General features: G+C 40.2%; 2 protein-coding genes across 2 annotated transcripts; both read left to right on the top strand.

The window, feature by feature from the left end:
* The first annotated feature begins 5716 nt into the window (after positions 1-5716).
* Positions 5717-7880, top strand: pthlhb (parathyroid hormone-like hormone b). The gene is made up of 3 exons (XM_068603513.1): positions 5717-5804; positions 6009-6127; positions 6684-7880. The coding sequence occupies exons 2-3, from the start codon at positions 6024-6026 to the stop codon at positions 7108-7110; spliced, it is 531 nt and encodes a 176-aa protein (XP_068459614.1). The 5' UTR covers positions 5717-5804; positions 6009-6023; the 3' UTR covers positions 7111-7880.
* A 2456-nt stretch (positions 7881-10336) lies between these two features.
* Positions 10337-11260, top strand: LOC137803626 (galanin receptor 2b). Its single transcript, XM_068602276.1, has one exon. The coding sequence runs from the start codon at positions 10337-10339 to the stop codon at positions 11258-11260; it is 924 nt and encodes a 307-aa protein (XP_068458377.1).
* The last annotated feature ends 894 nt before the right edge of the window (positions 11261-12154 follow it).

Genomic DNA, 12154 nt, shown 5'->3' with positions numbered 1-12154 from the left:
GCGTAGGGGGAGGGGGATTAGGAGTATGCCCCCCCCCTCCAGAGGACAGGACAGGGCCACTGCAGAGAGGCCCAGCCACAGTCAGACACCCAACCATGAACATCTGCCAAGAGAGAAATGCTAATGAGGTGGCCACCTTATAAGGCCAGGTCAAAGACTTGGGCTCTGGACTTGTTTTTCTGCATTTTGAATCACTCTAAATCACATCTTGGGCATGATCAAACACACGGTTTAATCATAAGAGGAACAACATTTATGGTTTTCACCAGAAATAAGTTCCAACATTGGATAGATGAGTGTAAAAACACTCCAGTTCAGATGAGAGCTGTGCCAGGCAGGAATCATTTCATCTTAGAAATACATTTTACAGGCAAAATGTCCAGTGGCAGATATTTCCTGCCTGAAAAATAATGATTTAATGTACCTGTGCTCTAGACTGAGTCTGCACAACATGCTTTTGTCCTAGTAGGACCTCCCCGACTTACTGTCTCCAGGAGCTTGACATTTATGGTTAATGTTAAAAAAAGAATCCAGTTATAAATGAGAAATCAGCCCCAAAGCGCTACCTGAGGAGGATTATCATATATCAAGCGGTAGAAACAGAAACAGACAAATCTTGCAGCTACTTTCAGATCAAGTGAATGCGTGACGGAGGAGGGCATGTTTGGGTAACCCTGAGCAGGAATTAGGTAATGTTCAGGATGTATGCCTCTTAAAGTGTGGAGCAGTGACCCTTCTCTGACATCCTGACTAAACTGTCCATTGTGCATTGTGGCTCAAAACCTAAAAGTCTGCTTTTACAGTTGGAAACATTGACTCAAAACTTGTAAATTTAAATGCCTGCAATATAATGGATGTGAACATGTAAAATGTTGTACTAAACATTGTTTTTAACTGAGAAATATGTTCTTTCAATAGCTTAGAGCTTTATCCAACATTTCAATGGGATTCTTTATTAATTATTTCAACATAAAGCTGAAACAATTAGACTATCAATTGATAATTTGAACTACAGACAATTGCAAACTATTTTGAGAATATTCACGATAAACATTCATTGTTACCTTCTGCTAGAATATACTTAAAAGAGTATATGTGTACGTTTTAAATGTAATCATTGTCACAATACTAATGTAAAATATGAAAAATATATTGTTTCGCCAACAATCTCAAACCAAAAACAGCTTCTTAGCTTTCAAAAACATCTCATGGTCTTTGGAAGTGGTCTAAAAATATGAAACTGAAAATGTGTTTTTCCTTTACAAGTCTTTGTTACAAACACTGGTCTGTTTCAGATAAATCTAAGTAACACTTTACAGACCCAGCACATGCAAAAGCCTGGCTTAGCGATCACATACTCAAGAGAGATTTAATGGAAACCTTAAAACAATTGCTTTCCATTTCCATCGAAATACATCACTAATTAAACAAAGTCACCGGAAGTTCACAACATTTTAACCTTTGCTGTGTCTCAAAGTTAGTTTGATGAAGAGCTCTCTTCTTCCACTACTGATTTCACGTCACTGTGAAGCGTCAGAATTTAATGCAACACATTTTAAGCACCAATAAACCACCGACCGAAAAGAAAACAAAGGGCATCAATTTAAAATTTCATCTCCTGAGCTTTTATGAGAAAAAGAAACGTTGCCTCAGCAGGAGAGCTGTTGAAAATAGCTGAACCAGAAGAAGGTAAAGACGAATAAAGAGCATTCCTGGGAAGACAGTTATGATTGGAAGGTGTGAATGATTAATAGAAAAAGACTCTTCCAACTGCCCACAATACGACATTATGAAGCATGCCTCAAACGAATTGACTGAAACGACCCGTACAGTAACTCATCGTTGAAAAACCATTATGGGGGGAAAGTAACTCTGCAGAAGTCATTTTTCAAGTGAGGTTTTCCAGGATAACAAACCTGAAGTTCTCATGTGAACAAATGGCCAAGCGATCAAAGCCCTCAGTGCATCATAAAGGGACCATTATCAAATACACCGTATAACCTCGGTTTCTGTTCATCGCAGCTAAATCTATGGTTACAGATGATGATTTAGGCGTTATATAAGTTCATTGAATGGCATGTTTAACATATACGCCAGTGAATACTTATTTCTTTAAACAGACTTTGGATGTTTTTATTGTACATGTCTTCACTTTTCACTTTCCCGTAATGTTCAAATTTCACTTTCAGCTGGGATAGTGTTCAGAATTAAAGGGGAGTGGTGCTGCAAAATAGTAATAAAATAATAGAGAATGCTGACAGCACCAAAATGTGACTTGTGTGGGAATTAACACTGACTAATGCACAAGCCCATTACATGGTGACTCTGAATTTTACCCGACAACAAAAGCAGGAACTGTTACTGCAACTAACATTAAGATTCATGACATAATTGGGTGGGCCAATAAGAGGGAATGGGTATAACACATCCAAAAATAGATGCTGAACGCCGAAATAATAAATGAAATTAGGGTGTTTCTCTGGATGCAGAATGTGTGAGCTGGATGCTTGGAAGAGGAGGGTGGGTGGGTGTATACATTCTGTATGTGTGAAGTAGGTGCAGTGTGAAAAGGATGAAAAACGGACAGGAATACTGTTCTGTGTTGAGAGTGCAATTTAGCATGAATCAAAAGCAGCTTTCCTGGCTCCTGTTCCCTTCGCTGCTGTCTGCCAGGAAATGGGATTTTTTTTTTTTTTTTTTACATATTTTTTTGCAGGTAAAGTCTTTGCAGAATGGAATCAAATGAGGTATTTTTTCCCTACCGAATGTTAAAGTGTTCGAAGTTTAAGGCAGACTCGCTGGAAACAGAAGAAAGCTGAGTTTTGGAGACAGCAGGGGGGGTCTGCCATATATTTTGTCCCAGCCCCAAACCCCTTCTGGACCCCTTGCTGAATTGAATCATGACTGCTTGTAAAATACTGAGCCCTCTATTAAGTAATTTACCACCAACTGGTCTACAGTCTAGCCTGAAGTGATTCTACTAATCATCACTGCTCTCAGAAATAATTTATGGGTTTTATTCATGAGGAGAAATGCAAGTTATTCCGTCCAGTAAAACAGTGTAAGTAGGTGCAGTAACCACATAAATGACTCAGGATTTTTTGAATGGACTGTATTCATGTTGGGCAGCTCACAAACAATTTTAACTATGAATCCCTAAAAAAAACGCAGCGACACAGTGTATTTATGCTACACTGGAAATGTTGCAGTACTACATTAAAGGTACTACGTACAAAAACGGTGAGACTGAAAATATTCAACAATACATAAACTAATAAGTTTCAAAAACCTTAAAGATAATAAATGGAAAATTGAAAAGTCTGTGTACTGTAATTAAAGGCACTGTGGTGCTTTATTTGAGCTACATGCTAACATTATTAATTACAATAGCATTGCTGACATATTGGCATTTAATAAGTTTAATGTTAACCATATTCATCATTATAGTTTAGCGCGTTATCACGCTAATATTTTCTTGTTGGCACTAGACACAAATTACACTTAAAGCTGATGTAAATGCCATTAATTTTGCATTTGATCATAAACCACAGTAATATAAATATCGACCTGATGACAGAAGTGTGATGGTCAACACCCACAGAGGGACATTGAATTGTATGCTAATCCATTCAATAGTTGTTAAGACATATCACTCAAAACCATACATGTCAACCTCCTGGTGGCGCTGAGTGAAGAGGCTCCTCCAAAGCAATCTCATACATCGTCTTGGAACCAAACATATCTGAACCAATTTTACCATTTTCATGGATCAGTGAAATCGTTAATTGTAGAATTCATCATGATTCGACCTCCAGGCACCCCACATTTTGCTAAAAATTCAAATCAACCCGCCGGTGGCACGACAAGAAGCAGGGGATAACCAAAGTCAGACAACAAACATGCTCAAAAGTGGTGTTTAGTAAAATAAAGAGACAATGGTAGTACAAAGGCAGAACTTCCTTGCTAAAGTACTTGCTGTATCAGCACAGGCTGTACTAGTATTCTTCCACTGATGGGTCATGACCCAGAAATGAATCACAACATTTAACTGGTTTGAGAACAATCTGCTGCCAGATTAATTAACTTCAACCACAACTGAGGGACTCATGTTCTTCTTGTTATCTGTCATTTGAGTCCAATTATATTTTACGGAGGAGTAATTTTGAACATACTCCGGGACAACATGTCCGTATTGTATCGACCATGAAAAATGTGGAAATAATTTGCCAATTGTGAGACTCAAGATCACAAAGTGGAGCAACATATGGTCCTCAGTTCGAGGGAAACGTTTCGGATCAAACATCGCAGGCTGTAATTGATGTTGCATCGGACAATGCATTTTTAACCATGATAGCAGTTTGTCTCCAAGGACGGTAACAGTCTAACAGTTGGTCAAGTACTTCAGTTCATACTTGAATATTTCAACAACTGTTGGGCAGATTGCCTTGCAATTTTCTACAGATATTTATGTTCCACTCAAGACGAATCTGTTGCCACCAACATGTCTAAACTTTAAATTTGACCGATACTTGAAATCAATTCCCTGTTCAACTTTTAAGCGATATAATAAAATATAATCGCCCTGCCCTTGCTGCTTATACTTCTACACTTTGTCAGTAGTGCTGTCAATCAACGTGCAACTAAAAATACAGGCAAGCCACACACAAGCTACCTCTTACATCAGACTACTGACCTGAAACATTCAGTTTTTAGTAAAATTACAAATGTTGCTGGACGCTCGAGACTGGTTTCATCACCTAAACATACACAGTGAACCTGGGATTGTATATGGCTGCCGTAATGCAAAGTTCTCCACTTTATTTATGAGCTGGATATGAGAGATACCTCAGAGCCCACTGTAACCATTCGGTGGTGAGCTGGTTTGCTGAGGCAGAGTAGAGGTGAATTGAATGGTCTGCAGTGAGAAGCTGTGGGTTGGGTTTCTCTGAGGTTATGGTCATTCTCCCCTGGGAATGTGGTTGAGCCTGGCTGTTTACTTTGGAGTAGCTCTGCCCCTCCCCTTATACACTCTGCTTGGTAACCCATGATTACCTCCATTGGTGGACACCTGTCATTTTTTGACCTCTCTATGATTACATAATTAGTGGAGTTTATCTAGTGCAAATTGATTAAAAATGAACTTTTGTAAAGTATACTTTTTGTTGTGGGGTGTTTTGGACGTTGCGTCGGTGCCACCTTCTTGTCACAGCAGGTGTGTGTGAAGGGCTGGGGAGAGGGAGCGAGGGAAGGGTGGGGAGGGTGTTAGGACTGGACTTAATGGGTAGGGGCTAAGGTAGTGCCTTCTTCTTCTTCTTCTTCTTCTTCTTCTTCTTCTTCTTCTTCTTCTTCTTCACCCAAAGAGGAGTTTCTCACTGTGCCTTTCTCAGACAGACTCACACAGTGTTGGACTGTAAAAACTCTCTCAGCTCAGCTCTCCGGGTCCGGCCACCAGAGAAGATGCTTCATCATTACTCTTCATGAGATTACTGCAACACTGGGTGGAGTGGCAGCTCTGCAGCTGATGGGCTGCTGCTGCTGCTCTTTCCATCTTTATCTCTCTTTCAATTGGGACGCTGGGGAGAAATAAATAGCTCAACCCACCCTGTTGGGAGGCAAATGAATGGAGCTGAGTGAAGGGGGATTTCCCCAGGCTGCCTGCACACCGATCTGGACACACGTTTTGAACTGGCCAGATACTATTTGGAAGAATAATTTTTCTTTTTACTTTGTTAATCCATTTTTGCAACGAGCTTGTCTCTTCATAGTTTGCAGGCTGACCCTTTTGTGGATTTCACTGTAAATATGTAAGTCTACGTTTCTCTTTTACTTTAATAAACTGTTTGTTGGCACAAGTAAAGCTGCCTTGAAGAAATGACGTACTCAGGAACGGTGTCAATTTCAGCTGCCTCCACTGCTCCTGACAATCTATTGAATAGTAGACGGTTCATAAAACATAGTTTCACTTTATTTATTGAAGTGACTGATGTGCTATTTCTTGTGTTCTTCAGATTTTGGGCTTAAGGATGTGCTCTATAGTCATGCTTCATCAGTGGAGTCTGGCTGTGTTCTTGCTGTGCTCCCCAGTGACTCTTGACGGGAAACCAGTTGCTGCACTTAGTAACAGAACGTGAGTTATCTTTTATATCGATGTTGATGACAATAGAAAAGTGACAGAAATGTTAAGAATATGGAGCTTAAAAATGGAAGATTAGTTAACAATTAAAGTAACTGAGGCAGTACTTTTGAAAGATCCCTGTTTGGATTAGAAAATACATCTACAGTCAATGAATCAGATTAAATTAAGGTACAGGAGGTTTTCTATGTTTCAACTCTGGCTTTTTGGGGTCTGGAGCTCAGATTTGTGACGGCTCTAACAAACTTGTTTATGCTGCCACCTACTGTATTGAAGTTTCTTGGTGCCGGACCACATTTCAACTTTAATGTCGTCTAACGCTGCTCCACAAGAGTTACATTTTTTTTTGTAATTTTTAAATTAGGACTTCTGGTTTAATTGTCTCACTTATAATCAGAAAAAAACAAATTGATTGACAGATTTAAGGAAAAGTTAACTTGGTACTCCTTCCCTCTTTTGCACAATGCAGGTTTAGTTTGTATGTAATAGCTCAAATGCAACATCCCTTGTTAATCTGACTCATTCTTTCTCTTCATTTTCATGCAATAAGGAAGAGGTCAGTGAGCCACGCCCAGCTGATGCACGACAAGGGACGCTCCTTGCAGGAGTTCAAGCGCCGCATGTGGCTGCAGGAGCTGCTGGAAGAGGTGCACACCGCCGACGAGCGAGCTCTCCCTGTGCAGAGCAGGACCCAGAGCCAAACATTCAGTGGGAATGCCCTGCATGAGAAGCCCCCAGGGGCCACAAAGAACCTCCCTGACAGGTTCGGGCTGGACAGAGAGGGCCCTAACCTGCCACAGGAGACCAACAAGGCTCTGGCTTATAAGGACCAGCCACTTAAAGTGGCCACCAAGAGGAAAAAAAAGGCGAGGTTAGGCCGACGTAGAGAGAGCGACAAGAAGCGGAGGCGGGCACGGTCCGTCACAACAAAAGGAGCCATGAAGGAGGCAGTGCCCTGGCTAAGAGACTCCCAATAGCCATTGAATGGTACTGCACTAAGACACTGACATCGGTTCAGCGAGACTGGGATCTGAGAGACTCTCCTCATGGCTGACTCAGTCACTTCATATTACGCCCTGGGTTTGTGCTTGTATGATAACATTTTGCTGTGTTTATATTTTTGATCACAAAGTTTTTTTGTGAGTTATCTTCATACCATCTTCTTAGGTCCATATTTATTTTGGAACATCTGTAGGAATCTGTAACTTTGACTGACTTCAAAACAAAGCCATATGTTGTCATCTCTAACCAACTGTCTCCACGAGTTGATCATAGGAGGAAATATTTATTGCCTGAAAATGATGTAACTTCACAAAATTGGGAGGCTGAGTGGTGTACTTTTGTTTGGCTCTATGTTGACTATCGTGAACTCACAGTTATTGTACATACAAACTGTTCACTGCATACATCTGATCGAACTGTTCTGCCATAATTTATTTCATTTTGAAAGTGTGTATTTATTTTGTGAATGTATCATGGTGCTGCTGACTAAATTCCATAATGCACTTTAGTTATATCCTGTACATGTTCTTTTGTGGTTGAGTACTATTTTGATGTTTCTTTTTGATGGTTCTGCTTTCCTTTCCCAACTTAGATTCCCCGGGGACTTGTAACTTATTGGATGCTTCATCAAATCCACTCCCACCTTTTCATATTATAGTTTATTTTTATAGAACAAGCCAAAATCAGGGGCTGTCAAGACTCATTTAATGTTCTTCACCATGCACTGAGGGCATACTGTACATGTTTCCAGTTAATCAAACATTAAAAGTGTAACCATTAGAATATTTGTTATTCATGGTGTCTTTGTTTACATGTCATATGTTGCTCAAGTGTGCAACTTATGATTTATGAAAGGGAGGGAAGTTACTGTTAGGACATTTTCATCAGTGTTACCGATAACACCAGATTTCTACAACGACGATCACTATTAGTAGAACTAGAACTCTTACTCTACTACTACTACTACTACTACTACTACTACTACTACTACTACTACTACTACTACTACTAGTAGTTGTAAATCAGAAGACAAGCCAGAAATTCTTCACCCTCCCATGATTGCATACAATAGTAAATATGCCTGTTCATCATTATTTCACTGAACTCTATGTGACCTCTTCAAATAGCGTTTTTTTGTCCAGTCCAAAAGCCGAATATATTCAGTGTTCGATCATATTAGATGAAGTAGCAAATCCCCACATTTGAGTAAACAGTTTGGTAATTTTGCTTAAAAAAGTGATTCAAAACAACTGAATTGAAAATAGATAATCAAAGAAGGTGACAGCTAATTTCCTGTTGAGCGACTAATCGATTAGTGGGCTAATTATTTCAGCTTTATTGTGCATCAAGATATAAGTACGATGCACTACAAGGTAATACAACAAGTATGATTGCAAAGCAGACTAATCTGCAGTACAGTCAGTTACCCATTTTATCCCTAAAATCTTATATTGATTATGAAGGAGACTTGTATGCCTCTTCGACTCAGTGGCTAAAAAAAAAGAAAAGGAGAAACGGGGATGTAATGACCATGGGCCTGAGTTTAATCCTTAGTAAATATCTGTTCTTAAGGAAAGGTCCTGGTGTGTGTATTTCATCACTATTGAGCCTTACTTAGAGGTCAAGAGAAACAACTAAGAAGTTCAAGATTTGGGTAAAAATAGTTTTTTTAACCTAACAACAGCAAATATTAACGTCAATATTTTCGTTGACTTTTGGGCGCGGACAGAGCACAATGAAGCTGTTAATGTCCCACTTGAGAACATGTGGCATTTTTAACAGCTGCTGACTGAATGGCATATACTCTGGTAATGGAGGGGTTAGCAAATGCATCAGCTATATCCTGTGCTAAGAGCAGCAGTATACAACGAAGGCCATTAGCCGACACAGAGTCATAAATGCTGTGGAAAGCCTGATAAAGCCGCTGTCAGGAGCCTGAAGCTCACACCGAACAAATCAATCAAACAATGGAGAGAGACATTCATATCTCCAGAGAAAGGGAGGAACAGTAATCATGAGCAATGGATTTGTCCCCTTTTCTTTGGAGAGTGCTAATTCTTTTGATATATGTCATACGGTGTGAATCCCCCAAAACAAAGAGGCTTTAACAGATCATGAAAGGTCAGTACAAGATTTACAAACAGAAACACAGTCTGAGTCAATAAAGTATTTTTATAGTTCTAAAAAGAGTGGTATAGTCCAACTAAAGGTTCACTATGTCAAGTGTAGCTGAACTAAAAGACTAAAGATACGCATACATATTCTTATAACGAGAACAAAACAGGCATGTAGTACATCACTGTTTCCTGAGCAGCTGGTCTGAGGTCGTTTCTCTTTAAACCAAGTCAACTAGAATCAATTTGACCCAAGTGATGTTTGTCTTTCTTCCCTCCACATTCACCGATCACACTTTGTAATGAGTCCTGAGGGGCTGCCACCTCTCCCTTTGTCAGTCCAGTTTAACAGGATGGGCACCGGTGAAATCGAAGTTTTTGTAATGAGGATAGCCCACACACAAACATGAACCTGAAGATACCACTGGAACGATGACGGTGAGTGCGTCCAAATGATGGCAAAGCGTTTCATGTTACTGTTCTCGTTATGTACACGATGAGTTAAAAGTAGCTGGCAAAATGTTCATTAAATCAAGTTTTGTATGTTGACAGACTAGGATAGCGCTGTTGCTATGTAAAAAAGATGTTTTATTTTATATTGCATCATGTGTGTTTTGGTGACATATGAGCCACATCAGCCTTTCAGATGCTATTTGGTCAACTGAAAAAAATAATTTTGTCCATGCTAAAAACAAAGCTGACACAAAAGTAACTTTCCTCTTTCACTAATAACACAAATAGAGTGGCAATACGTACATCTTTTTATTTTTTATATTTCGTCAATTAATCAATGTTTTGTCTTCAAAGAAAAATAACCTTTGTTTTATTTCTCCCAGAGCCCGATATGACATTTTTTGTCTTGTTTTTAAAAAAATATTACCTCTTAAAATATTAAGATCACGTAATCGTAATTAACAAAGAAAAAAAAAGCTTAAAAATCTGAAACCTGCAAAAGTTTTGATTTTTTGTTAAAACAATTGATTTTAAAAAAATTGCCAATTTATTTTGACTATCAACTAATTTGAAACATTAAAATAATTTGCTTTTTGTTCTTATATTTGAAAGGTGATGTCCAGTCAGTGATAATATGGCTGTTCTCAATACCTACGTGCTGATCTTCGCCTGTACCTGTGGAGTGATCCTGAGCATCGGGCTATGTGCCAACCTGCTGGTCTTCTCTTTGTTTGCAAAGTACAACACCTTGCGTAAGAACCGCCTCGACATCCTCCTACTCAGTATGACTCTGGCCGACTTCCTCACCCTGCTGCTCATCCCCTTCACCCTGCACTCCGCCGTCAGTCACTCCTGGCCTCTGGGTGACACATCCTGCAAGGTCTACCAGTTCCTGCTGGCCTTCAGCCTCGCGGCCAGCACCTACTCGCTGTGTGCCGTGTCAGTGACACGCGCCATGATCATCACCAACCCGTACCAGCCGCCGACCATGGACCTGGTCATCCTCATGTTTGTCTTGGTCTGGGCCCTCAGCTTCTTCATCAGCCTACCACTGCGTATGTTTGCCACCAAAGAGAGCCTGGGCCAGAGCCTGGCCAACTTCACCTTCTGCCTTCCAACCATTCATGAGCACCACTACCAAGTAGTAGTGAGCCAGTTTGTACTTTACTACTTTGTTCCAATGCTGGTCATCGCCTTTAACTATGTCCGGCTGGCTCTTTTTCTCCACAAGAGCCCTGTAATGTCGGTGTCCAGTGCCAGGAACACCCGCCGTGCCTCTGTCATGGTGTTCTTGGCTGCTGCTACCTTCTCCCTGTGCTGGCTGCCAGGTTATGTGCTGGAGCTGTGTGTGTACCTGGGCCAGTATCGCCATGGACAGGCCTGGGAGACGTTTTACTTCATCTGTACTGTGCTGCAGTACCTGCACCCGTGTGTCAACCCTGTGCTCTATGTGCTGCTGTCAAAGCGCTACCGCCACAAGAGGGCAGCCTGGCTCTTCAGCTGCAACAGGAACAGAGTGCAGCCACAGGTCATCAGCATCGCCACAGACAGCATTTAAATACAGTGGAGCAACGACTTGGTGGCATTTAGGGACACCCTGATATATGCATTGTTTATACAAATCAAATTACTTTAAGATTTTACCTAAATATTTAATGTATAAAGGTTCAAATCAGAAGACTAGAATTTCTTTTCAGTCTCAAATGTCCACGTTTTTTTTATTATTTTTTTAATTTTTTTACAAAAAGCTGCAGTAATTCATCTGATCATCTTTTGGGAAAATATTGCTTTTATTCTTTTAGTTGTCCCAGATGTTTCTGTCCCTTATATTATCTTATTTAGTTCACTTTTGTCTTAGGCCTGTAAAAAACGCCAACAAGCATTGTGTTTCGTGGTTGTCCACCAGTTTTGTCACAGGATCATTTCTTTTTTTCCTACACCATCATTACAAACGCAGCCGGACCGGTTAGTGCATGCAAGTCCTCGTTTGTGTGTCCCACTGGCTAGCTTATGGCTGCAGTTCTGCACTGCGCTTAAATGGCGGTTAGCATTGATATCACCTTCCCTGTTGTCAAAGGAGCGTAGCGACAAACCCCGGCCCACCCCAGGTACAAACTGTTAGCTGTTAGCACTGTTTTTTTGCACTCTTCCTGCTGTTCACATCTATAGCTGCTAGCACCATTAACTGCTAGTTAATATGAGCCATTGTTACGATGAGAGCTGTGTAGAGGCAATCCCTAAATCAGAGATTTACTCTGAATTCTGTATAGAGATCTTTGAATAAATAGTTTTAGTCGTCTGAGATGTAGCTGCATAAGCTCATTTTTTCACAACAGAAATACAACGTTTGCATTTTGAAAGATAGCAATAGTTTTTGTGTAGTTTTCCCTTTGTGCTGTGTTTAAATTGACAAAATATGTGAGGTTCCGGTGTCTTTGTTTCACATAATGTT

The sequence above is a fragment of the Clinocottus analis genome, unplaced genomic scaffold (genome assembly GCF_023055335.1).
Source record: "Clinocottus analis isolate CAN_PGR_092001 unplaced genomic scaffold, fCliAna1.0.p SCAF_6, whole genome shotgun sequence".
In the NCBI taxonomy this organism is placed as follows: Eukaryota; Metazoa; Chordata; class Actinopteri; order Perciformes; family Cottidae; genus Clinocottus; species Clinocottus analis.
The sequence above is the reverse complement of the archived record's forward strand: the minus strand, read 5'-3'. Positions and strand labels throughout refer to the sequence as shown.

Excerpts from the sequence above, each read along its gene's own strand:
- pthlhb (XM_068603513.1), top strand. The coding sequence starts at position 6,024 with ATGTGCTCTATAGTCATGCTTCATCAGTGGAGTCTGGCTGTGTTCTTG. Across the intron at positions 6,128-6,683 it reads GCTGCACTTAGTAACAGAAC|GAAGAGGTCAGTGAGCCACG; the intron begins GTGAGTTATCTT and ends TCATGCAATAAG.
- LOC137803626 (XM_068602276.1), top strand. The coding sequence starts at position 10,337 with ATGGCTGTTCTCAATACCTACGTGCTGATCTTCGCCTGTACCTGTGGA.